Here is a 27887-nt window from a genome sequence, read left to right as displayed (position 1 = left end):
GGTATCTTGCCAAAAAAAAAGAGAGAGACACAGATTTATTTGGAAACAAGATATTTAGAGGGAGGCTTGCTTGGGAAGCAAGGAACCCAAAGATTTGGTTCTCCACCATCTTAGCCGTGTACACTTTCCCATACAAGGAGGATGTGCACGCTAAAGTGAGCCCCACTGTACTTATAAAAATTCTAATTTCTTAAATTAGGGAATGAGAGGTGATGATTACACCTCATCAGGATCCTTTCTTATGGTAAATTAGAAAATCTGTATAAATTAGACATGCAAAGGATACAAATTTGGAGTGTAATTAGGAATCAAGGAATTTGGAATCTATAAAACCCAATCGTGGGTTTTACAAACCCACTTTCCACACCTCGCTTCTACTGAAAACGTGATATTTAGAGAGAGTAGAACTGAAAGAAGAAGAAGAATAAAGGGAAATTACGGGTTCTACCTTTCAAATTGATATCAAGTAAGTAGGGCATATCTCAAATCCTCTTTTCTTTGCTTTACTTCAAGAATTGAAAACCCTTGCAACGCTAATTACAGCCATTTAAAATCCTAAATAATACAGACAACAATACTCCGATCATTTCTACCTTGATGTTCTCAAGAACTTCCATGAGAGTTTTCAACTCGAAATCCTTGGCCAAACCCTATTTGGATTTCCATAGTAAGCGCCCATGCTCTGACAATCGATCCCATGCCGTTAACCATGCTATGAAAACCATTTCTTTTAACATGCAAAACTTTTAAAACAAAAAAACTGGTTAGAACGAAAAATAAAAAGGGAATCAGTGAAATAGAGACATTATAGTAGGGTAGAGCTGTATATTCAACCCCTTTTTCTTACTTTTGATAACCTTTAGTAAATTAAAGACTACTTTCCTTTCGCTATTAGGGGGTGTCTCGGGGAAGAAAAGGGGCAGATTTTACCCTTACTAAGAATAGTATTTATTCAATGCTTTTGAAAGGAGTCTTAGAATGGTAATACATTCAACGGACAGGGGAGAGTATCCTTGCTGTCCGGGCAGAACTTAAATTTCCCACGGTTACTGCCTAAAAGTCCCCTATGTCTCAAACCACTTATTTAGTATAAAATAATAATAATAATGATAATATTAATGCTCACTTGCTGCTTATCAGAGTAATAGAGACCTCAACTTAGTTAAATTCTCGTATCTGTCGACTTAAATATTTTATTTAGCAACATGTCCGTTAAACAGTTATGATGTAATTAATAAAGATTGCCACTTTTAGGAACTTTATGATCACCATGTGTTGTAATCCGTTCTGTAGTTCTTGAAAAATATAGATTTTGGTACTTAGACTCTATACAACATGATCTAATAATAGATTTCCAACTCCAAATGGGTCTTCCTCATCTTGTGTCTGATTGTCTCAAATTTTCCCATCGATTGGACGGTTGGATCATATGGTGTAAACCTTGGGATCTTTCTTGATATATATATATATATATATATATATATATATATATATATATATATATATATATATATACAGTACACCATCTCATCTACATAAGCCCGTTGAAATAGTAATATCCCGTTGAAATAGTAATATTCAGACACATGTATGGCCGGACACCACCATTCGCTCCTCCACATGAGTGGCCGACCACCGCCTTGGAATTCTTATAGGACCAGCAGCCACCTTCACATCCTCTTTGGAAAGAGAAACCTGAAACATAAGTAAACCCAAAAGTTTGTTAGAACCTACAACCTAATAAAGATGGGAACAGAAGATAAAATATTGTGGAGAGTACATCCGGTCCTTCTTGTCTCTATGAACCCTATCATAAACTTTATGTTTATCTTTATGATGGAGAAGGGCGAGCGGCTTCCGGGGAGAGAGGAAAATACGAATGGTGATTTTTATTTTTATTTTACTGTGAAGGGTTTACTTTATGTTTTTTAACTTTTCAACTGTGGGAAATACTTTTCCTAGAAAAGCATAGAAAAGCTTTTTGAAAACTGTTAGAAAAGTACTTTTTCTAGTTTTTTTTTTTCAACTCATGGGGGGCACTGCCTCCCTTATTCTATACTTGGCTTCGCCCTTGGGGAAAAAGGAAGGTGAAAGGGAATGTGGATAATGGGAAAAAAGGAATGTGGAAAGGGAAAAAGGTGTTGTTGGAGAGATGGACGGGAAAAAGGTGTTGGTGGAGAGATGGAAGGGGGAAAGGTGTTGGTGGAGAGATGGAAGGGGGAAAGGTGTGGGTGGAGAGAGAGAGAGAGAGAGAGAGAGAGAGAGAGAGAGAGAGAGCATCCTCTAGGGTCTTCTTCTGAGCAACGGTTTATCCAAGCTTGGGAGCAAATTGCAATCTTCTATTCTTTATTGTATTCTCAAGAGTGGCCAAAGGCCTTACAATTATTGACAAAACAACTCCCTACTATTAAAACTTAGATTTTTTATCTCACTTGACAAGACTCATCCACTAATTCTAATGGAACCCAAGATAAGACTCGTAAAAATCTCTACAAACTAGAACTCTTAATCAAACCCAAAGGACTTTCCCTATTTAAAAAGTTCGAACTTATTATTTTTAGTAAACCCATACTTAATATTATTAGTAAACCCAAAATTACTTTATTTAGTAAATACGAAGGAACTGTACATAGTAATTTTGATCACGACACCGTAAAGTACTTTAATGCTCTCCTTTATTTGATATCTAACACCCTTTCTATAACATACACCTAAAAATAATATACCAGGCTAAGGATGGCCTCGAATATTTTAATTATTTGCAAGTGTAGCGACAACAACGTGGTGAAACTTCTCTGAATTGCAATTTGATGGTTTGGCCTTTGTTTTAGAAATTTTTATGATTTACCATTCTAATCAAATCTTATGGATTTCATTTGAGTCCCATGATTGATTCTAAATATGTATGAATGTTTCAATTTTCAATTGAATTGTATGGATTCATGCGATTTATTCTCGTTAAGTTTTGTATAAAAGATCTTCCCTTTTATACAAGGGGCCACAATTTATGCTAGGTTATTTAAAGGTTATTTCAAGGGGGCCGCAATTTATTTACAATAAGGTCATTGCTTCCTGTATCTCCTGGACGAGAACTTTTCCTTGCTTTAGATTTGTCTCAGCCTATGATCTTTGGTTTGGTTGGAAGGAGATATGTCGCGATTCTAAATGGGAGTCTAGAATAGTTCAAAATTGGGAGACTCCGCCGGCCGGATTTCTTAAGCTGAACTTTGATGGTTCCAGTTTGGGAAATCCGGGTCCTTCTGGTATAGGAGGCATGCTTAGAGATGATCAGGGTTCGGTTGTGTGAGCTTTTTCAAGTCCCATTGGTTTGTCAGATGCGAGTGGGGCTGTAGTGCGATCAATTCATCATGGTATTAAATTGCTTGAGAATATTGACCTTGAGAAAGTGGTGGTAGAAGGAGATTCGTTTAATGTGATTAGATGGTTGAACGAGTCCCATTCAGATCCTTGGCTGTTTGCATCTTTTCTTGACGAGATCCGGGATAGAGTGGCAGGCACCAATTTATCATTTTGCCATGTCCGCAGATCAGCTAATTCGATAGCTGACTCTCTTGCTAGAGCAAGGGTGTCGAGGGCGGAGATGGAGTTGTTTGATTATCTTCTTCCTTGAATCATGTCTCCGTCGTTTTCTTATGTATCTCTATTGCCCCTAGAGGGGTTATTTTTCTTTTTATGTTTCTTCTTGTCCTTGTTCTCTTGTAAGACCTCAATTTTTTTTTAATGAAATTATTCTTACCATTCAAAAAAGAGTTTTGTATAAAAGAAAATTGGACTTTATTTTGAAAGACTTTCTCTCATGAGTTATAAAAAGCCCTCGAAAACTCTCGTGGGAAGGAAGAAGAAAGAGAAGGGGCTCGAGCAAATTGAACCAGAAGGAAGGAGAAGAGGACGATGATCAAGATAGAAGAAAGAGAACTTACCCGGTGACCGTTACCTCCTTTCTTCTGGACAAATCGCCTTATGCCTGTTGCAAATCATTGCCTAAAGTATGCAAGTTCTTTGCTTTTTTCCCCAACTTCTTTGGCTGAAATTCGAAGTAGGTGGGAGCTACAAGTCACCATATGCACTTTGTCCCCATTCGACAAATCATCTTTTTATCCCTCTTTCTGAGTGGACGAAACAGGCGGAACATGAGAATGTGAATCACCCGAAACAACTCTGCTTTGCTTTGAAATGACCACGCTTTTACCACTCGAAAGGCGGGATTTGGAGAAACAGGCATTGTGAATTAGGAATGCAGAAATTGTTCTTCCTGATTTTTTTGTTGTTTTTTATTCTCTGCACAGAAAAAAGAGGAAAAATGCTGCGGAGAATAGTTATCGAATGTCGCCTTTTTCTTTTTCCACACTGAGATTAGAAGTAGGTGGGGACAGCAGGTCACCTTCAGGTGTGATTAGAAGCAAGTGGGAACCGTGAGATTAGAAGTTATTTGTTTATTTTCCATGCATACATTCTCTTTTCTATAATACATGTGCACTTACTGTTACAAAAAGAATATGCTAATGAATACTGACACTGCAACATACTTTCTCTGTTATTTTAACCTTCTTTGGGAACATATGTCGGTGTGTGCACTCAATCAAGCAGAGTCCATATGCTTGAGGGACTTACAAGCGAGACAATGATAATGAAGACAGCTACAATGACTTACCAGTTTTTTATAATTGATATTTGTCATTTCATGTTCGAGACTTTGAGAATTTAAATAAAGTTGTATCTTTTATTATTTTAAAGATTTTTTCTTGAAAATTGACATATTTTCATTGATACTATGAAAATTACATTGGGGACCAGAAGTCCCACCTGGCATTACATAGTATCAAATAAAGTTGGCCAAGGCATACCCTGAGCCAGAAATACTGAACAAAAACAACAAAAATCTGGGCCCTATCTTCCTTAACCATGCCATTGGTGAGTCTTACACTACAATCAATTCAAAAAAGAAGCTATGCCCGACCATGCCCAGCCAACTGCCTTGCACTACAATCATTCCAACCTACATCCATCATCTTCCTCAAACAACCTCTAAAAAAACCCCAACACTTCTGTAGCAGCAACACCACCACATTCCTTTAGTAACAGTAATGTAGAAGAATTTCTAGGCAGCATTGCCTCGACAAGCAAAAGACCATGGTCTCTCAAGCTATTGATGATCTAATACTTTCCTCGGCGCACCTGGAATCTGATATTATATGGGACAATTACTCCTGCTATCTCTCCAACCCGCCATTCTAAAGTATCACCTTAACACCGACCAACAGAACTAAAACCAACTTGATGGATCCCACAAACTAAATAACAAAACACCCAACTTCCCCTTTGAACATCCCTTTTTCCTTCCTCACTCTACTAATAAATAAAAACAACAAACATAACCATATCTATACTCAACACTTCCTTGGAGACAAGTATTTGAAACCCTCAGTACCCCCACCTACTCTTAACCAAAAAGCCAAAAATTACAATCGTCCAGGGGTCAACTACTGAATTAGCCATAAATAGGATCTATCCTATCAGATTTGGAGTAGAATTTTAGGAGGTTTACCAATCTGCTGTTTATCTTTTTTGACCCTAATTTTGTAACTAAAATATTTAAATCCCCCCTAGCCAAGGGATTTAAACCATCATAATATCTGCCAGGGGCTCGATAGTCAAAGCTCTTCCTTGCTTTTGGGTGAAAGCTAACTGACTTGATATTCTTAACGGGTGCACCCAGCCAGGCAACTTTCCGCCTAGGGGTAGGGTATTTTAGCTTAGATGTCTCGGGCCTTGCTAACGGTAAGCCTGATTGATCGCTTTCAAGACACACCACACCTTCATCGAGGCGAGCCATCAGCACTTCCTTGGGCGGCAAAACCAGAAGATTCGATTGGTTAGATTTGAAATTTAAAAGCCAAACGGGATCCATAGGCTCACCAGGAGACCACCTCTGACTCGCTGGCGATTGAAAACCCGATCCTCGAATGCCCAAGGAGGATGTGGGAATAGGAGACCTTTCTTCCCCCGAGAGCTCAACCCCAATAGTATAGGACTGGTCAAGAACTTTGATTTTAAAACAGGATTTAGGGAGGTGCCAACATGGGGCTAGAATTTTGGCCGAGACATAACTCATACAGTTCTGGTGATTGCCTTCCATCTTGGTTTCTACAACCTTACCAAAGAGACCCCCTATAGCCTCCACCGTTGAAACAGCCCAAGCATGTAAAGGGATGCTATAAAAGTGAACCCAGTGAGCTTCCTCGCCTTAAATAAACTCCCTTTTCCATTGTGAGAGGGAGAGCAAATGATTACCCAAAGCCTCAGGTCCCTTAGCAAGGATCTGTGATGCCTGTGATTCTGTTTCAACATAAAGAGAATTTCATTCTTCGCCAATATAGAAGGACAATGTAAAGATGGGATATCCCAAGACTTTTGTGCCCATTTCTAGAGCTCCTGCAGGGTCTCATTCTGATTTTTCTTTTTCCCTATTAGGCAAGCTCTTAGTAAACCCATTCGTGTGTCCACCTCCTTGCCCGAGACAGATAAAAATGGACTCCCTGAACTTCTGTGGTAATAAATTTTGCCCAAATCGGGCCAACAATCATCCTCACCACCATTGGATTCTATCCTAGAAAGTGAGCTAGCACGAGGAACCCACTTCGAGGGGATTCTGGCCCGATGACACCAGCGGCATTCATTCCGTCATATGAAATTAAGATATTGACAGGGATAGCAGAACCATACACCAGATCGATTACCTTGATTTGGCTTATAACTCCCTGTAGGCCTTCTCCCACCGTCTAGAGGCGAACTAGGTGAAGGGATTGATTTCGCTCTAGCTTTCGAGCACCTTCTACATCTATCCCGCCAGCCGAAGTTGTGGTAGAGACAATAGGGGCATTGCCAATCCTCCGCCTTTTTCATTTGTAGTTCAAAAATGGAAGAATCGCCGCCGGGTGGAGACGATGGCCATGGCTGGGAAAGGAGGTGGTTGGATCAAACCCTCTACAAACCTTCTTCTCTTACCCTGGGAAACCCTAAAAACCCCTTTAAGGAAACCCTAATCTCTCCTTTTAAAACCTCCCTAGTTTTGACTAGCACCAGATGTGTGATCCATCATTATTATTTTTGAGATTATTATCCAATATACATGAATTTAGATGGAAAATGGATGATTAATATGTGGCAAATTTGTTACCAAACAACTCGTATTATCATGTTGAATGACTAATGAATGGTTTGGATCACCCAAACAGTGTTGGCCCACACTGTTTTTAACCCGACCGAGTAGATAAGCTTATCTACTGGACCGAGTTCCGATATACGGAAAAGTGATTGTACTCGGTCGAGTAGATAGGCTTATCTACTCGGTCAGGCAAAAAACAGTGGGGGCCCACATTGTTTGGGTGATCCGAACCATTCATTTGAAAGGCCCTTAACTAGATAGGGTGTCCGCAAAAAATCAGATCCGTAGGATCATCCTAACCCATCCAAATGTGGAGGAAAAAAATGGGCAGATTTGTGGACAAAATCAGATCACCCAAACAATGTGGGCCCCACTGTTTTTTGCCCGACTGAGTAGATAAGCTTATCTACTCGGCCGTGTACAATCACTTTTCCCACACACACACACACACACTAGTAAAAAACCCCGTGCGATGCACATGCCGACAAAGAACTGTACGGACCACATCATAGGTTGATCCAAACCGTCCATGTGATGGAACACAACATCAATAGGTTGTGCCCGTAAAATCATTTCCATAGGCTGATCCTAGCCCTCCAATCTATAAAGGTTTCCATAATTAAAAAAGCATAACGGAGGGGGGTAGGATTGAAATTATGTGGCTTTAATGGGTGCCTTTGTTAAAAAGCATAAAGGAGCGGGTAGGATTGAAATTATGTGGGTTGAATGGGTGCCTTTGTTAAACAAAGTAAAAAGTGATGTGTAATTCTCATAGAATTTTGGGAGAAATTCAAATAATTCTCTCCTTTTCTCTTCTGCTATATATATATATATATATATATATATATATATATATATAGAGAGAGAGAGAGAGAGAGAGAGAGAGAGAGAGAGGTGAGTGTTCCTAAGCTATAGCTTAGATAAGCTTATCTAACCTAGAGCTCAAAAACACATGTGGCCCCACATTTTTTGGGGGATCCAAAGCATTCATTTGGAAGGCCCTTCCATGGATAGGGTGTGTACCAAAAATCAGCCCTATAGGATCATCCTAACCCTGCCATCTGTTGAGGGAAAAAATTGGGCAGAAACATGGACACACATTGTTTGCTCATTTTCCACTCCACCTTTGATTGGGTTAGGATGATCCTATAGGGCTGATTTTTGGTACACACCCTATCCATGGAAGGGCCTTCCAAATGAATGCTTTGGATCCCCCAAAAAATGTGGGGCCATGTGTTTTTGAGCTATAGCTTAGATAAGCTTATCTAAGCTATAGCTTAGGAACACTTTCCTCACATATATATACACACACACACACACACACACAGAGAGAGAGAGAGAGAGAGAGAGAGAGAGAGAGAGAGAGAGAGAGAGAGAGAGAGAGAGAGAGAGAGAGAGAGAGAGAGAGAGAGGATGGTGAGCTTGAGCTCCCAAACACATGGGTCCCACATTTTTGTGGTGATCCAAACCATTCATTTACAAGGCCCTATCATAGATAGGGTGTGTACCAAAAATCAGCTCCATAGGATCATCCTAACCCATCCAAAAGTGGGTGGCAAAAATGGACAGACACTGTTTGTCCACAAATCTGCCCATTTTTGCCACCTACTTTTGGATGGGTTAGGATGATCCTATGGAGCTGATTTTTTGTACACACCCTATCTATGATAGGGCCTTGCAAATGAATGGTTTGGATCACCACAAAAAATGTGGGACCCATGTGTTTTGTGCGCTCAAGCTCACCATCCTTTTCCTCATATATATATATATATATATATATATATATATATATATAAGGAAACTGTTGGTGAGAACACCAAACCTATGGTGCGCTTAAGCTCCCCAATCACATGTGGTGATCCAAACCATTCATTTGCAAGGCCTTATGATAGATAGGGGGTGTACCAAAAATCAGCTCCATAGGATCATCCTAACCCCTCCATTTGTGGAGGACAAAAAATGGGCAAATTTGTGTCTGTCCATTTTGTCCTCCACAAATGGAGGGGTTAGGATGATCCTATGGAGCTGATTTTTGGTACACCCCCTATCTATGTAAGGGACTTTAAAATGAATGCTTTGGATCATCCTAACAAAGTGGGCCCCCATGTGATTGGGCGCTTAAGCTCACCATAAGTTTGGTGAGCTTAAGCGCACCAACAGTTTCCTCTCTCTCTCTCTCTCTCTCTCTATATATATATATATATATATATATATATTACACCTTCAACTGATTGTTGTGTATTGTATAAAGTGGCACTCATTTAGTGTCATTGTTCTTCAGTGGTATTTACACAACAATTTTTCTATTGTTGCTTGATATTCTATCAGATCAAAGGTGACACAAGAAAGCCCGTTTATTGCGCTTTGATCAGATTGCTTCAGGACAAAGACTTGGCTGTTAGAGTATGATACTCATTGCCACGACTTTCCTTCCACAATATTAAATTCATTCCTATTGCTGCATTAGTTTTGTTTTTTTCCCTTCTTATTCTGCCTTTTTTGCTTCATAAATCTTGCTATTTTTCTAACCTTAGTTATGGCTTGTTCCAGCTAGCAGCTTGTCGCTCTCTATGTTTCCTTGTCGAGGATGCTAACTTTTATGAACAAGATTTTACCGATCTTCTCCCAACATGTTGGGATTTATGTTTTAATTTGGTAGAAGAGGTGCAAGAGTTTGACTCGAAGGTCAGTTCTTGGAGCTCGTCTCTTTATATACTACTTGGGAGTGCTTATACTAAATTCATTATTATTTTTCTTGGAAAAATTACGAAACTAATTTATTTTTCAAAGCATTTTCCAAGTCCATCTTACTTTTATGATTATTCGCCATAATCTACATATTAGAGACGCATTTTTGAATTCTAGATAAGGCCTTGATTCATGGCACTTGCTTTGGATGCTTTTATTCTTGCATAGGATAGAGCATATTAGGTTCAGAGTGTTCGATATTTTGTTTAGTCTAAGAACAACTTTTAGCATACTATGTAACTACCTAGACAATTTTTGTACTGCTTGCGACTTGAGCCGACTATTCATTGGATACATAAGACAAACTTAGCTGTTGGGCTAGAGCCTCACTAGCAGTTTAGGCATCATAATGTTTATAAGGAACGATGCAATTTAAACTGAATAGTGATTTACTTGTTCTATTACTTAGACATAGAGTGTTGTAATACTCTTATTCAAGCCTACCCAGATTGTTCAATATTGTTCATTTGCTTCTATATTTACTTTGTCATTTTTATGGCCTGATAATTTTTTTGAATGATGAGATTTTATTAATCAAAAGGAAGAAGCAGCTTCTAGACCGAGATGGTCAATACAAAAGGGAAAGAAAGCACAGGAATAGTTTGATAGCTTAAACATTGAAATTTGAACCTGTGATATAAAAATTGTGTAGTAGAAATGTATCCCTAGATTCTGTGATCATTATGCATAATATATGATATGCTTGTCGTACTCATATCCTAAGACTCTTGGATTTGGAGAACCCTCGTACTTGATCCCTAATTTTATTGGATACCCTACCTGTATCATTATACCATACTTTTTTATTCTATTCTTCGCCTTTTGTGGTTGCTTGTTCCTTCTAATGACTTCTGAGCTACCGTTGTTGCTTCTTTAATCTTTGTAAGATTGCACTTTGAAAGTCTGAGCTGATGCCTTTTCTTTCTATTATTTATTATCAGGTTCAGGTTTTAAATTTGATTTCTGTGCTGATTGAACATGTTGGTGTACAAATCGTTCCTTTTGCAAATAAGTTGGTGGAATTTTTCCAGAAGGTATCTATGTCTGTGTATGAGCAAGTCTACATGTTTTCTTTTTTCCCATGTCTATTTTTAGTATTATTTTGTTCTCATCTTGATGTTTATTTGCTTGTGTAAAATAGAGGTTTAAGTTCTCCAGGACGAACAACATTTGTCACTGAATTGATCCTTCTTGTCTTAGGAGATAATACTGGCTTAACATATTACTTATTGTTGGGTTTAAGTCCTGCCCAATAAGGGCTTATTTGGAATTTGTTTTAACTAGAGGGATAATATGGTCTTTCTATACCTAAAGCATATCTCTAAGTGTAGCCCTAATCTTTGGCAATTAGAGAGAACAACACAAAAAATAGAAGAAAAAGGAGGGGAAATTCGCAGGAATAGGGGTTTCTGCGCAGCAGTGATCAAACCGACGATCGGAGGTCGATCCGTGGTCCGATTGAGCTGATTTTTGGACAGCAGGTTCGTGACATCTTGATCTACATTCTGAACGGTTGAATTCTGATTTGGAGTTCTCTAAATCAGGTTTTTGGGTCGTTTACGGACAGCAGATTTTGGGTGAAATCTTCACCATTTTCTTCATCTTTTTCTTCTTGTTTGGAGTTGATATTGTTGCTCTATCTTCACTCATATTTGTGGATTCCATTGTTGTTGGAATGGGGGACGTTTATCCCGTTGATGATGTTGAGAATTAGGTTTTGTACCTAAAGTATTATAGTGGAGATTTGGGTGGACTCCGAGAAAAGTCCTGTGGTTTTTATCCTTCACGTTGAAGGAGTTTTCCACGTAAAAATTCTCTTGTGTTGATTGTGGTTGTTTGTTGATATTTTTTTGTGGTTAGTATATTTCCATTGTTTGTGTTCAATCGTTTTCTCACAGGTTTGATCAAAGCGGGAAAGAGTTTTTTCCCAACATAGTGGTATCAGAGCATTCGGGTTGTTTGCACACAAGGTGTTTGTGATATTGCTTGAGAAAAGCAAGGTTGTTATTGACTTTGATTGAACGATGGAAACGAATTTGAATAGAATGATCAGTTTGAATGGAAGAAATTATCATGTTTGGAGGGGTAAAATGGAAGACCTTCTATATGTTAAGCGTTGGCATCTACCGGTGTTCGGCGATACAAAACCTGACAACATGACTGATGCCGATTGGACTCTTGAGCATAAAGTTGTGTGCGGGTTCATTCGACAATATGTGGATGATAATGTTTTGAATCACATCAGTAAAGAATCACATGCCAGGACTCTGTGGAGCAAGCTTGAATCGTTGTATGCGCGAAAGACCGGCAACAACAAGATGTACTTGATAAAGCAATTTATGGGGTTGAAATATAGAGATGGACAATCTATATCCGATCACTTGAATGAGTTTCAAGGAGTGATAGATCAACTTTCAGCCATGAATATTAAATTTGAAGATGAGGTACAAGGGCTTTGGTTGCTTGGTACTCTACCAGACTCAGTGGAGACATTTCGTATGTCGTTGAGTAATTCTGCTCCTGATGGTATTGTCACCATGGACTTTGTTAAGAGTAGCATTCTAAATGAGGAAATGAGAAGAAAAACTCAAGGTTCTTCGTCCCACTCTGAAGCTTTGGTTGCCGAAAATCGAGGGAGAAGTCAAAGTAGAGGTCCAAAAGGTAAACACAAGAGCCGAAGTAAGTCACGTTCATGGAAAAAGGATGTTGAGTGCTATGAGTGGCAAGAAGGGCCATATTAGGAAAAATTGCTTCCAGCTGAAAAGAGAGAAGAAAAATTGTAGTAACAACAATGAGAAGAAGGATCACAATGACAATGATCGGGTCGCCACTGCCACTGAGGAACTTGTCATTGTATGTTATGATGATAATATTAATTTTGCATGCAATGAGACGAGTTGGGTCATTGATAGTGGAGCTTCGCTTCATATCACATCAAAGAAGGAGTTCTTTACTTCTTATACGCCAGGGAACTTTGGCATATTGAAGATGGGCAATGATGGCTTGGCCAAAGTTGTAGGTGTGGGAGATGTGTGTTTGGAGGCAAATAATGGAACAAAGCTGGTTCTCAGAGATGTCAGACATGTACCAGATATTCGTTTGAATTTGATTTCAACGGGAAAACTTGATGAAGAAGGGTTTTGCAATACCTTTAATAATGGACAGTGGAAACTCACCAGAGGCTCATTAGTTGTGGCTAGAGGAAAGAAGGAGTCTTCTTTATATTTGTTGCAGGCCAAGATGTTCAAGGGTATATGTAATGTTGTGGAAGATGGGAATGCAACTGAGTTTTGGCACAAGGGACTGAGTCATATGAGTAAGAAAGGTATGGGCATATTAGCTAAGAAGAATTTACTCTCTGGAGTGAAGAGTGCAATGCTTGAGAAATGTGCACATTGCTTGGCTGGGAAACAAAGAAGAGTTTCATTTCAAAGTCACCTTCCTTCGAGAAAAGCAGATTTATTAGAATTGGTACATTCAGATGTTTGTGGTCCAATAAAACCTTTAACACTTGGTGGTGCTGCTTACTTTGTTACCTTCTTTGATGACCATTCCAGGAAACTTTGGATTTATGCCTTAAAGACGAAGGATCAAGTGTTGGATGTATTCTAGCAGTTTCAGACTTCAGTAGAGAGACAGACAGGAAAGAAGTTGAAATGCATCCGGTCAGACAATGGTGGTGAGTACATCGGACCATTTGATGAGTACTGTAGACAGCAGGGTATTCGACATCAGAAGACACCTCCTAAAACACCTCAGTTGAATGGTATAGCAGAAAGAATGAACAGAACATTGGTTGAGAGAGTTAGATGCCTGATTTCAGATGGCAAATTGCCAAAATCCTTTTGGGGTGAGGCTTTAAATACAGTGGCACATGTTATTAATATATCCCCCACTGCTGTTTTAGATGGTGATGTGCCTGACAGAGTTTGGTTTGGCAAGGATGTCTCTTATAACCATCCAAGAGTATTTGGTTGCAGAGATTCTGATATGTGGGTTGATGTTGACTCAGCCCCATCCATCGAGTTGCAGACGCAGTTGCAAGGTCAAGATGACGTCGATACTCAGTATGATGTTCAGGATCAGATTCCATATCAGGTTCAGGATCAAACTTAGAATGACCAGCAGAGTGCAGATGACAGTAATGCTCAAGCAGATGGTGTTGTTGATGTTCAACAGCATGCACATACGGTTCCACCAGCTACTGCTTTGAGGAGGTCTACCAGAGACCGCCATCCATCCATTAGATACTCTACTGAGGAGTATGTGCTACTAACAGATGCAGGTGAGCCTGAAAGGTTTGAAGAAGCAATGGAGGATGCGAACAAGAAAGACTGGGTTGATGCGATGCAAGATGAGTTGAAATCGTTGCATGACAATCGCACCTTTGAGTTGGTGACATTGCCTAAGGGCAAGAGAGCTTTGAAGAATCGATGGATTTATAGGTTGAAGGATGATGGGAATTCTTCACATCCTCGATACAAAGCTAGGCTGGTCGTTAAGGGTTTCAGTCAGAAAAAGGGAATTGACTATGATGAGATCTTCTCGCCCGTTGTGAAAATGTCTTCAATCCAGGTTGTCTTGGGTTTGGTAGCTAGTCTTGATCTTGAGGTTGAGCAAATGGATGTGAAGACCGCTTTCCTTCATGGTGATTTGGAGGAAGATATATACATGGAGCAGCCAGAGGGTTTCAAAGTGAAAGGTAAAGAGAACTATGTTTGCAAGCTAAGGAAGAGCTTATATGGGTTGAAGCAAGCGCCGAGACAATGGTACAAAAAGTTTGAGTCTTTTATGGGGGAGCAAGCCTATAAGAAGACAACTTACGATCATTGTGTCTTTGTGAAGTTCTCAGAAAATGACTTCATCATTTTACTGCTCTATGTGGATGACATGCTTATAGTTGGCCAGAATGCTTCAAGGATTGAAAAGTTGAAGCGAGATTTGAGTAAGTCGTTTTCAATGAAAGACTTGGGGTCGGCTAAGCAAATTCTTGGTATGAGGATCAGTCGTGACAGAAAGGCCAAGAGGTTGTGGTTGTCTCAAGAGAAGTACATAGAGAAAGTAGTTCAAAGGTTTAAAATGGATAAAGCTAAAGTGGTGAGCACGCGTCTTGCTACACACTTCAAGCTTAGTAGGAAACAATGTCCATCGAGTGAGAAAGAAGTGAAAGACATGGAAAGAGTTCCTTATGCATCAGCCGTGGGTAGTTTGATGTATGCAATGGTTTTGCTCAGCCGTGGGTAGTTTGATGTATGCAATGGTTTGCACAAGGCCAGACATAGCTCATGCGGTTGGAGTAGTTAGTCGGTTTACTTCAAATCCAGGAAGAGAGCATTGGAATGCAGTAAAGTGGATCCTACGATATCTCCGAAGCACTTCTAGTTTGAAACTTTCATTTGGAAGTGAGCAGCCGATTGTTGTTGGGTATACTGATTCAGACATGGCAGGGGATGTTGACACTAGGAAATCTACTTCAGGCTATTTGGTCAATTTTGCAGGGGGAGCTGTGGCTTGGCAGCCAAGATTGCAGAAATGTATTGCCTTGTCTACAACAGAGGCAGAATTCATCGCAGCAACTGAAGCTTGTAAGGAGTTGCTTTGGATGAAAGGGCTTACAGAGGAACTTGGTCTCACTCAAGAAAGGTATGTGCTACTTTGTGATAGTCAAAGTGCTATCCACCTCGCGAAAAATTCCACTTTTCATGCGAGGTCGAAACATATTGATGTAAGGTATCATTGGATATGAGACATCTTAGAGTCCAAAGAGTTGGAACTACAGAAAGTACATACCGAAGCTAATGGTTCAGATATGATGACAAAGGCACTTCCTAGAGAGAAGTTTGATTTTCGCCGGCATCTGGCCGGCATGGATTTCACTTGAGGAATCAGTGTTGGAATCTCCCTCATTGGGCTGGAGGGGGAGATTTGTTGGGTTTAAGTCCAGCCCAATAAGGGCTTATTTGGAATTTGTTTTAACTAGAGGGATAATATGGTCTTTCTATACCTAAAGCATATCTCTAAGTGTAGCCCTAATCTTTGGCAATTAGAGAGAACAACACAAAAAATAGAAGAAAAAGGAGGGGAAATTCGCAGGAAAAGGGGTTTCTGCGCAGCAGTGATCAAACCGACGATCGGAGGTCGATCCATGGTCCGATTGAGCTGATTTTTGGACAGCAGGTTCGTGACATCTTGATCTACATTCTGAACGGTTGAATTGTGATTTGGAGTTCTCTAAATCAGGTTTCTGGGTCGTTTACGGACAGCAGATTTTGGGTGAGATCTTCACCATTTTCTTCATCTTTTTCTTCTTGTTTGGAGTTGATATTGTTGCTCTATCTTCACTCATATTTGTGGATTCCATTGTTGTTGGAATGGGGGACGTTTATCCCGTTGATGATGTTGAGAATTAGGTTTTGTACCTAAACTATTATAGTGGAGATTTGGGTGCACTCCGAGAAAGGTCCCGTGGTTTTTATCCTTCACGTTGAGGGAGTTTTCCACGTAAAATTGTCTCGTGTTGATTGTGGTTGTTTGTTGATATTTTTTTGTGGTTAGTATATTTCCATTGTTTGTGTTCAATCGTTTTCTCACAGGTTTGATCAAAGCGGGAAAGGGTTTTTTCCCAACACTTATGTACTAGTGATGATATTGTAAATAAGATTCCTCATTAAAACAGATTAATATATTTTCTTTTACTGGATTAATAGTTGATGAATCTAAAGTCCTTACCACCATCCTTTGAGAAAGGATCTATGTTATTGGGTGGTAAATAATTTTGTCTCTTCTTTCAAAACATTTCAGAAATCTACATATAAAATGCATGATAACAGTAGAGCTAATTGTATTTCCAAATTTTAGTTAGCAGTAGTGCCCAATTGCATTTCAAATTTTTGTTAAAATTATGCTCTGGGGTATTGTGAACAAGAGTTCAAAAATTCCATGTTAGGTTTGTAAATGTGTAATTTTACCATTTCAGAGTGTTCTCATTTGAAAGGTCTATGATTTTGTTCTCATGTTTTTTTTTTCAATGGTAGATTTTGTTCTCATGTTGTGTGTAACGGTGTCTGATTGCATGGTGATTATTGATTTTTTTATTTATCTATTTCTTGTTGTTGCTTTTTGTTTGGAAGATGATACTCACTCTCCCTTGTTTTGACCAAAATAAGGGCTTATGATATCAGCTCTACTATTTTTCTTCCATCTAATCTCTTCTGTTATCCATCTTAGATTTTTAATTTCTTGTTATGGTTCTTTCTGTTTCTGCTTTCTACCCATATTCTTGTTACACCTAAGACTTATTGTAGAAAACACAATTGTTAGCTTTACGAACTGGCGTGCCTATAAACTTTTTTAGTAGTGTCTTTGTATTAAATTTTTTAATGGAGAGGTCTGCATTGACTTCAATTTATTATTGCCTTTTCCCTTCGTTCAGGGTGTCATAATTGATTCATTTAATTACGAGGAAGCTAGTGTTAAAATAAATAAGAGGTGAAGAAAGTGAATTGGGGATGAAGACATACCAGAGAGAAGTCGTGGAGTTTGGAGTAGTGAGCATGCCAGCCTCACGACTTTCTCTTGTATATATTCACATTACTAATTCAGAAATTACATAAATTACTAATCAGTTGACGGAAAAGTAATGATACATATACTAAACATAATAAAATAAGTAAACTTCAACACTCACATCATGCTTTCCCATCCCTTGCTTACCACTAATTCTCTAAAACTAATCACGACCAAGTGATTTGGTAAAGATGTCTGCTAACTAATTTTTGGACTTCATGTTTTTTTTTTTTTGAATGGTAACTAATTTTTGGACTTCATGTATGGTGTAGATATTTGTTTACTCAAAGACCTCTCCTCGAATAAAGTGATAATGTACTTTTATATATTTAGTTCTCTTTGAAATACAAAATTGCTCAGCATATGAGTAGACATCAGCTCTTCAACCTGATAACTCATCTTGGATATAAGAGTTTTCATGCTCATTAACTCACAAGTAGTTTGAGCAATCGCCTTGTGTGCAGCTTCTGCACTGGACCTAGTTACTACACCATGCGTTTACTTTTCTAAGCTATCAATTTTCCTCCAATGAAGGTACAATACCTAGTATTGACTATTGGGCTTAAAAGTAATCCCTTTACATATAGAACCTTAAAGATATTGTAAGATGTGCCTAACTGCTTGCCAGTGGGGAACTCTGAGCATAATGATTGCCTCGATCATTAAAAATAACATCCTTGGCCTATAACAACTTAGTTTTGGATCTATGAAGAGATAGGAAGTTAAATAGTTCTTAGACTTATTCTTTGAATGTTTCTTAAAGTTATTGGTGAAGTTGTTAGGTTGGGCCCCATCATAGTCTTCCCTAATGACACTTTTTGTAATTTCTCATTGACTTCTTTTTAAGGCTTATGGGTGTCATGGCATTTGCACTTCAAATCCGGTGAATTTCCTCGTCTTTTTTCTTCATTTCTCATTTTCCTTCCTTTTCTTCTTTTTGCATCTCTTTCTGCTTTCTTTTTCTTATTCTTCTCTAACCCTAAATCTAGGTCTTGGGTGGTCTCCTCCAGGCAATCTCTTTCTTTTCACTTTACCATGTTCGGAACAAGATACGTTAGTGCCTTGATCTGATTTCCTTGTTTTCCCTTTGAGAACCTTACATAGATCATTGTTTAATTTTCTTCTGTGAATCTCATCCTAAGCAAACCCCATGGTCTTCTATACGGTGGGGGCTTATCTGCAAGATTTTATCTGTTTTTTTTATGTAAGGAGGGACCTTAAAGTAGAGTGGATGATGCTTTGAGTATGAGTTGTGTCATTGAGCTCTTTATGTACTAAAGTTATCAAGTTTGACATGATGCCTGAGCTTATATGCAAGGAACTTGATTTTATGGTCTAGATGCAGCGTCAACATTGGACAGTTGGTGACTGTCTGGGGCAAGACGGGTATCTCTTCATAGGAACTATGTTATGCTTTTCGATTAGGTCTTTGAGAAAGAGAGCAGTGTCTCCAAGTTACATGGTGAGGGTCTAGCTGGAGTCTTTTGTATTGACAAGATGATTGTCTTGGTTGAAGAAAAGCATTATTGGCCAAAGATGTACTGAAACATCATTTGAGCTGTGGAGAGATCTCATATTTTTCAAGTAGCCAAGTACATGTGAATATTGGGTTGTACACTTTGTTGCCAGTCCCGTAGGCCCTATGGGAGGATATTGTAAAGGATATCAACTTGGGCCCTCCATGGACTCAACAAGGTACCGACTATAACTTCGTTTTTGGTAATGAAACCTATAAGATGTCTCAATTGTTCCATGTATGCTTCACATGTTACTTTTGGAGAACCTTCTATAGGAGGATGTGCATGCAATCATAGTATATCAGTGATTATGACCATGCCAATTAAAAAAAAATAAAAAATCAGTGATTATCACCATGGCTTTAAATTTCCACCAAAATTGAGATGAAACAATCAAAATGTTTCCATTTCCATCTCCATTGAAACAATACCGAAACCTAAATGCATACCGAAACCAAAATTGTAAACGCATTAGTGGTATTCTATATCAATACGTGTTACATAATTATATTTATATGAATTGCATGCAAAATGTGGTGTATGTACTATGTTTTCATAGTTATATGAATTACATGTGGAATGTGGTATGTAGTGAATTTTCAGACATGTGCGATAGCGCATCTCACTAAGGGCCCGTTTGGATACGCAGATTTTAGAATCCTGGATGGAAGATGAGAGAAGAAGTAGACTGTCTGTCGTTTTCAGATTTCACGGCCTTCTTTCCGTCGAGCCAGAGAGCAGGAGATCGTCCCATTTCTAGGTTTTAGAACAGGATGGGGGAGAGATTCCTAAAAGCTGGATTTCTTACTTAAAATCCAAGAAATACTGTCCGGACAGCATACAACAGCTTGATCACGAACCCTCTTTTACACTGTTTTCAAACTAAAACCTGGATTCTAAAATTCCCGTATCCAAACGGCCCCTAAGTGTTCGATTTTATCAAACCATTATGGGTGGCTATTTTACTTATGTGATGGTTTCTAAGTTTGTATTTGTGTTAATTCTAGCATTTTCTGAACGTTCATCTTAAAATTCCATCATTTGCATATGTTTCTGTATTTTGCGGGATTGCACCGAAATTTCCAACCGAAGGCGAAACATTTCTGTTTCCGTGTCGACCAAAACCATAACTGAAACCGAAATTTTAAACCCTTATGACCCCTAGACAGACGGACGGACTGAGATAGCTAATCGTAGCATTGAAAATCCTAGTAAAAGCATTGTTGGCAATCAAAATAGATAGTGGGACCTAGCGGTATCTCACACAGAGTTTACATATTTCTCTTTGTGCGACAAGTCTACTTGTAAGAGGCTAGTCAAGATAGTCTATGGAGTAATCCTAACAATCTTCTCGATTTTGTGTCTTTGTCGATTGTGCGAAAGGTTATTGATGATGCGCATCTGAGAGATGCATGAGCATGCATGCAAGGAGCTAGAGTAGAGCAATTCAAAACATAGTTGCTAGTGAGAGAAGTGAAAGCGGGAAGCAAAGGCTCTCAAGAAGGTGGGAATCATGAAGGGTCGAGCGACAGGGAAACATGAAGGGATGCGTAAAATAATTGAAAAAATGAGACAATTTAAAAGAAAAGGTAAATTTAAGTTTCTAACCAATGTAAGCAATTTGAATCCAACCATCATAAATTACGTGCAAATCCAAGAACACAATTCGTGTCTTCAGAAGTTCAGAGGTTTTGAGCAAGTATCAAACAAGAGATTATAAAGAATCAGACAAGGGTTAAAAAACAGAACAAATTGGGGAAACACGATTCCTTTGTTTTCGGAAACGCGCTTGTGTTTCCAGCTTTCGAAATGCGGGAAGCGCCCTTCCCACCCTGCAAGGGCATTTTTCATAGCTTTGATTCAGAGTAAAAGATTCAACAAGTACAAGAAACATCAAGAGATTCAAGAAGGTGCTCTTGTCATGGGTTATTTGTGCAAAGAATGGTTGGCAGTAGTTACGTACAACAAGCTTAACAACAAAACGTCTGGATCATTCATCACGCTTGACGAAATTTGGGAACAACACTTATGTGACTGACATGCCAGAGGACATGGAATTTCCAACATCTTCAACGTTTAATATTTGTACAATTACTATGGCTGGGAGATTGCAGTCATGGAACAACTGAAATCGATGTCAAGTTCTCCAACCGGGGAGACTGATCCATGTGTGATCCATAGCCCACCAGGATTGGCATGTGTGAGACCATGGCCTACTAAAGGCCCATCTGATCCTTAAGTAACCTTATGGAGGCTTCTTTTTTATTTAAGATCATTTAGTCACTTAATTAAAGGGTATTCTAGTTGACCAGAGTATTAGTTTATGTTAAAGTAGGGGCTTAAGTAAGGATAATTGTGCCTTTTCACCTCAAGATCCACGAATTTAGTGTTTTGGATCTTTTTTTTATTTTGAAGGGAGAGAGGCTTCTCGTCTTGGTCATCTCCTCCAAAATGTGAATTTGAAGTGGAGCTTGGATGGATTTAGAGTGATTCCTTCCATTAAGTGATATTCGTGTTCAGTTATTCTCTTCTATCTTCTATTGATTAAGGTTTTATGTTTTGCTTTTCATGTGAATTTATTCTTGCTTAATCCTTTCTTCCCTAGTTCTATTTTTTCTGTAGTTTTTAGGATTTTTTATGCAATAATCATCTTGTCATTGCTTATGTAAATCTGTTGTTTGAATTTGTTCCCACAATTATCTTTGAATGTTTTTAATGTTTAAGCCCGTCCTCGGTGTGTCCATTATCTGGAACTTAGGAATGAAAAAAGGAGTTTTTTATATGGTGCCCGACCGTCAGGTACCGTCAAAACGGTACCACCCTTGATATTTGATCCAACAGCAGCGCACCTGTTGTTGGATCATATATCAAGAGTGGTATGTCTGACTTATCACCTTGAAGGAACTTCATGGTCGGCCACCATATAATTTCTCTGAAAAAAGAAATAATTTCTCACCTACATATCATTAAAACATAGCAGATGTCTGGGAAGAACTGGATATTGCTCAAGTATGGTAGTCATAGTTTCTTAATGGAATTTTGAATGGTAGGTTTTTCATAAAAATCAGCAGCGTTCGCTCTTAGTATGTTGCATGTTTGCCATTTTTTTGCCTTCTGCTTGTTTTACGAAAATTCAATTTTCATAATATTTCTCTAAATACTATTACATCTGGGTGTTAATTAACTGTATGTTGAAATTTACTCCTAGATGGGGTTGTCTATGACTCAAAACATATTGGCACACTCATTTATTATTATTCATTTATTTAATCACAGAATTTCCTTGTTTCCCTAATACTACTGTTCATCTGATGTTGTCAAGTGTACTTGTTTTTATATTTGATAAGGTCTGGGAAGAATCCTCTGGTGAAAGTCTATTACAGATTCAACTTCTAGTTGCACTACGGAATTTTGTCGGCGCCCTTGGTTACCAGTCGCCCATTTGCTATAACATGCTATTGCCAATTCTGCAAAGGGGTATAGATATAAATAATCCTGACGAAATTAATCTTCTGGAGGACAGTGTTCTGGTTAGCTATTTTTCTTGACCATTTATGTTTCTTTTTTATTCACTCTTGTGTCAGTGCATGGTATCATATTTATAATGGGGATATGAACTTCTGCAGCTATGGGAAACCACGCTCTCGTGTGCTCCCTCAATGGTGTCTCAGCTTATAGAGTTCTTCCCTTGTCTTGTGGCAATTATGGAAAGAAATTTTGATCACTTGCAGGTTAGTAATTTGTGTGAAAATGATCCCTTTCATTTCATTCTACGACATGCATTTTAGTGTTCCCACCAATACTCTTGTTCATCTTTCTTACGGTGGAATCTTGTTAAACTCTTTTAGTCCTTGTATTGATATTGTAAAGAATTTTCAAAAAAAAAAAAAAGATATTGTAAAGAATTTTTATTTTCCCTAGTGTGAGTGGACGATAAATGAGTTGGAAAATGGGGAACTATTGTTATGATGTCAAATTTGTTTTCTATATTGATGAAGCAAGTGTTACTTCAATGTGGAAGGCCTTTTAATACAACGTACCAGAGCATCTAAATATTAACCGGGTGTTTTAGTTCATTTATAATTACATTTTATTTTAAGAATTATGACGTACATCATGAATCAAATAAAGTTCTTAGAAATTTTCCTTTTTTTCATTATCTTATGATGTCAATCTTAAAACTCTCAATTGCAGGTTGCTATCAGTATTGTTGAGAGTTACATAATTTTAGGTGGGACTGAGTTTCTTAATATGCATGCTTCAAGTGTGGCTAAACTACTCGATGGAATTGTTGGTAATGTCAATGACAAGGGACTTCTTTCAACTCTTCCAATTGTTGAAATTCTAGTACAGGTATTTCTTTCCCACTTTTCTTCGCTCGTTATTTTTAACAAAAGAAATTGTCAGAGTTCACCTATGATCTCTGCTGCCTCACATTAGTGAAGTTTACTTCTTGCGTGCCTACTTTCTGTTTTTGCATCTGGATCTTTTTCTTGTACATTTGTTTACCATGCATTTCATGAGGGGTTTGAGCTCCTCGATGTTTTTTCCACTTACGGTAACATTGGATAGTTGCACATTCTCTTCTATGAATTGAGGCTTCTTTTACTACTACTCCTCAATCATATCCCCACCCTTCTATTGAAAGGTTGGTCATCAACCCCCCTATAGTGTACCCAACAGTTTTTCTTGGACGTCGGAATTAGAGCAAGGGGGCGACAACAGCTATTGTCATTAGATCATCCTCTAAGTGATGTGCAACATAAAGTCATAAACTACCTCTCAAAAAAAAAAAAAACATAAAAGTCATAAACTAGCATGACCTAGTGCATCTATGGATGTAGTTCCTGTTGTGAAACGAAACTCTTAGTAGCCATCCAATAGGTGCCCACTGCTTAGGAGACCAGCCGGCTTGTCCAAGAGCAAGCAGAAGAAAGACATCGGCGGCAATGCTCGGGCTATGAGAATGCTCCTACTGTGAAGTCCCATGTAGTAGAAATTTTTGCAGAAGGGACATGGTGGATGGCGCCGATCTCTCTTTTGACGGCCATGACGGAGACAAGGCTTGTTTAGGAGTAGAAGGCCATCTAGTGGCAATCCATCTTGAGAATTTCATCGATGCCTACGTGAAGGTAGGAGGCTTTGAAACCCTCTTGTTGGAGTTGACTGCAGGAGTAGATTTGTCGAGCCTCTGTAAATTTGCTCCAAGGTGTGGGGAGAGGAGGGAAGAAAGCCCCCTCTCTTTTTGGAGAGGACCTTGACGATGCTCGACGAGGATGGGTGGTTCTTGAGTTGCAGTAGCTTCTGCTGCTTCCTCTTCTATGAGAAGCATTCAATGAAAAGCCTCAAAGAGCTCTCTTTACCAGGGGACGACGATGGGTATGATTACATAGAGCAACTTTGTGTTTTTTTCTGAGTGTGAAATTGTCATGGCTATATTGAGGTAATGTTAGAGATCAGATAGAAAAAAATACAAGATGTTCTTGGAAAAAATAAAAAATTACCAAGGCGAAGTAGCATGGTGCGTCAGAGGTTGGGCAGGCGGTCGATTGATCACTTTCGACTGATCTGGCATCCGCTGGAGAACAGACTCTTGGTATTTTGGTCAAAGGAAAGTCCAATTGACCTTCTTTGATGCCGTGTTAGAATTTATTAATCTTGGTTGCTTACAATGATACATGATGTGTTCTTATATAGAACACTAAAGGGATAAACATAAAGAGATGAAAATAAGCTTAAAGAGATATATATAAAAAAAGGAAACCCACTACGACCTTGTTGCCTAACCTAACCTAACTACCTCATCAAACTTAATATAATGATATAATCCAACTACTTCATCTAGCACATGATCCAATAGTGAGATCTCATATACTCTTAACTTTATCATGAGTTCATGCCTGATTAGGAAAGGATCTCCATGAATATTCCACTCCACCTTGTGGGACATCTTGCTGGCATGGCCCTCAAGGGGCCAAATGCTCGTATGGAAGACCTCACATTTTTTAAATAAAAGAACACATCAAGAATAAACTTCACTTGCTGGAGGATTTTGTGATAAGTGTGATGGATAGCAGACATCTTCTAATCCGATTGTTGAATTAAAATGATTTCAGAACTGTCTGGTTGAAGGAAAACCTGTATATTAAGCATTACTTTTTTAGATTAATGAGTTGGTATCCCTGCTTCCGAGCAGAGCACGAACCTCCCTCTTTCCCATGCTGAATTAGCCTCCCTGCCTTGCCACTTTTTTGTTACAAATTAGATATTCTGAAATCATTTGGCATGTCAATTGTGAAGGCGATTAAGATTGTTGGGCCCACCCTTTAGGGGACAAGAACAGATGCGGCCGTGCTATGCATTGAATTGGATCTTTTGAAATCACACACCAAACACATGGATTGACACATCTCAGAATCAAGGAATGTGGCAAATTGTCTGTATAAAATCGAGATCTCTAATCTCTCAAAATAGTATCAAACACAATGTGCAGCAAACGACACTACGAGATGCAAGAAACACAAAAACACAATGAAAGAATACAAGATTTATTGGTTTGACTGTGTGCCTATGTCCATGGGAGAAGGGTTTCACCATTTCAATTAGGGTTACAAAACTCTTGTTTATTTCCTCTTGGCCAAGAAATGAATAAGGAAAAAAACCTCACCATAACCCTAATACATGGCTTATATATTAATGTCACTACAGCAAGAAATTATTGAAATACACTTACAGCTCGACTTACGTGTGCATCCGCACATTAATCCGCCAGGGTAATGAATCAGTGCTGGAATACAAGACATCTGCACAACATCATCATCTATGAAATCTGTGCTACAAGATAGGACATGTTAAAGAAGAGTGCAAGTCACTGTTGAAAAATGCAGACAAGGTGTTTGCTAATATGCCTTAGAAAGAAAAGGAACCAAAGAAAAATAAAATGGAATGGGTTAGAATTGAAGGAAGCCAACATAACTCTTTTAATGGGAATGAGAATAATGAAGTTAATGAAGAAAGGCAACTAGAAATGGCAATCAACCACCCCCAATTGGAGGATAGAAACTTGGATACTAGCTCAATCAATTATAAGCGAAAAAAGAACAATGAAGAGAATACCCATTCAGAAAACAGCGCTGAGGCAGGGATAGATTGCAATTGAGTAAGAACACTAAGGGATAGATTGCAATTGAGCAAGAACATTAAGGAGATTTCCAACACTGGTATGGCAGATAGAGATCTGATCTGACTTACAATCAAGAGATTATATCTGCAGCTATGACAGGAATAATTACTGACACGAACATGATTAGACTCCTGTTTTGTCGACCAAATCTAAAGGAAAGGCAAGGTAACAAGGTAATCACCTGCCCCAGGAAAACTTTTGGAAACAAATTCCCACGGTCTTTTGGAATGTTAAGAGGCATTGGGAATAAAACGACTTCTCGACATTGGGAATAAAATGACTTCTCGACATGTGACCAACTTTATTCAAATGCATAGGATTGACTTGATGGCAATTATAGAACCCATGATTCAGGAATCGGAATTTCAGAAAATAGCTCACATTGTTAAGATGGATAGCGGTATGTCTAATCCAAGAAAGCAGGATTCTTCCCTGGGAGTGGGGAACCTCGATTCCCGGGTTCTCGAATCCGAAACGGGAATCTTCTCGAATCCCCAAAAACTGGGAATCCCGGTTCGGATTCGCCGGAAACCCGATTCCCACTTTTGGGAATCGCGGTTTATGATTCCCCGGAAATCCAAATCGTACTTTTGGGAATCGCGGTTTAATGTTATGTGAAATGCGATTTCCCGGCGATTCCCTGGCGATGCTCAACTCCCCAGCGATTCCCCGGCGACTTCCTGGTGACTCCCCGACTACTCCCCAGTGACTTCACAATTCCTGCTTTCGACCATCCCGGGAGCCTTCGATTCCCGCTTTTGATTCCCGTTTCGATTCTCGCTTTCGATTCCTGCTCTGGCAACCTTGGTCTAATCTGCCACTCATTTCCATATTTTGGAACAGTTCGAACTGTAAGTCTAATCTGCCGATTATTTGGTTATTTTGGAACAGTTTGATGGAGGTTTGCTATGTTTCCACGAACGGTCAGGCTCTTACCACCGTCGTCAAAAGTTTTAGTTGCGGTCTTGAATGCTTGCTTACTCTAATTTATGCCGGCTGTTCTGTTTATGAAAGAAAAACCTATGGAGATACCTGATTGACTGCAGTTCTATCTGTAATCTTCCTTGGATTGTCGGAGGTGACTTCACATTTAAAAAAGAAAAAATTAGTCGGAGGTGACTTCAATGTTTTGCTCAGAGAGACTAGGGGGCAGACCTCCCAGCAGCATCTCCCCTCAAGACTCTCAAGATGAAGTGGTGGCTGGTCTGATTGGTGTTGGGTTTGAAGGGTGCAGATTTACGAGATGCAATAACCAAGTCGGCGAAGGCTCTGTGTGGGCTTGCCTTGACACAATCTTTGTTAATACTATGTGGGTAAATGCCTTCCAAAGAATCCAAACTACCAAAGTCAAATATTTAACGAGATTATGTTCTGATTGTTGCCCCTTATTAATCATCTATGCTGCAACTTCAGCTGCCACTATTCTGCCATTCAAATTTCAGAATCTGCAGATGAGATGTGAATTTTATGGAGGTAGTCAAAGTTGAATGGGATTTAACCAACTGGTGGCAGTTCTCTGGACATTCTGATGATTATGCGTAAAATTTTAAAGAAGAGAATTAAGATATGGAACATTGAAGTCTTTGGCGACATCTTCCAAAGTGTTTAGGCGGAGGACAGAGTGCTTCAAGCTGAACTGAATTATCTCTTAGATCTCTTCTTGGAGAACATAAGATATGCCAATTGT

At 38.9% G+C, this 27887-nt stretch overlaps 1 protein-coding gene across 3 annotated transcripts in view; it reads left to right on the top strand.

Moving 5' to 3' along the window:
• LOC143874966 (ARM repeat superfamily protein) overlaps window positions 1–27887 on the top strand; it is a 65516-nt gene that overhangs the window by 30756 nt on the left and 6873 nt on the right. For 2 of the 3 annotated variants that reach the window (XM_077376929.1, XM_077376931.1), the window contains exons 12-17: window positions 9515–9589; window positions 9737–9871; window positions 10876–10968; window positions 22365–22547; window positions 22644–22748; window positions 23212–23370. In XM_077376929.1, the coding sequence (XP_077233044.1) occupies window positions 9515–9589; window positions 9737–9871; window positions 10876–10968; window positions 22365–22547; window positions 22644–22748; window positions 23212–23370 (750 nt within the window). The remainder of the gene's footprint in view (window positions 1–9514; window positions 9590–9736; window positions 9872–10875; window positions 10969–22364; window positions 22548–22643; window positions 22749–23211; window positions 23371–27887) is intronic. The other variant, XM_077376930.1, reaches the window with a different exon arrangement.

This window comes from Tasmannia lanceolata, unplaced genomic scaffold (genome assembly GCF_043159265.1).
Source record: "Tasmannia lanceolata isolate RefF3 unplaced genomic scaffold, GAP_Taslan_0.1 ptg000002l, whole genome shotgun sequence".
In the NCBI taxonomy this organism is placed as follows: Eukaryota; Viridiplantae; Streptophyta; class Magnoliopsida; order Canellales; family Winteraceae; genus Tasmannia; species Tasmannia lanceolata.
This window is presented reverse-complemented; position numbering and strand designations above follow the sequence as displayed.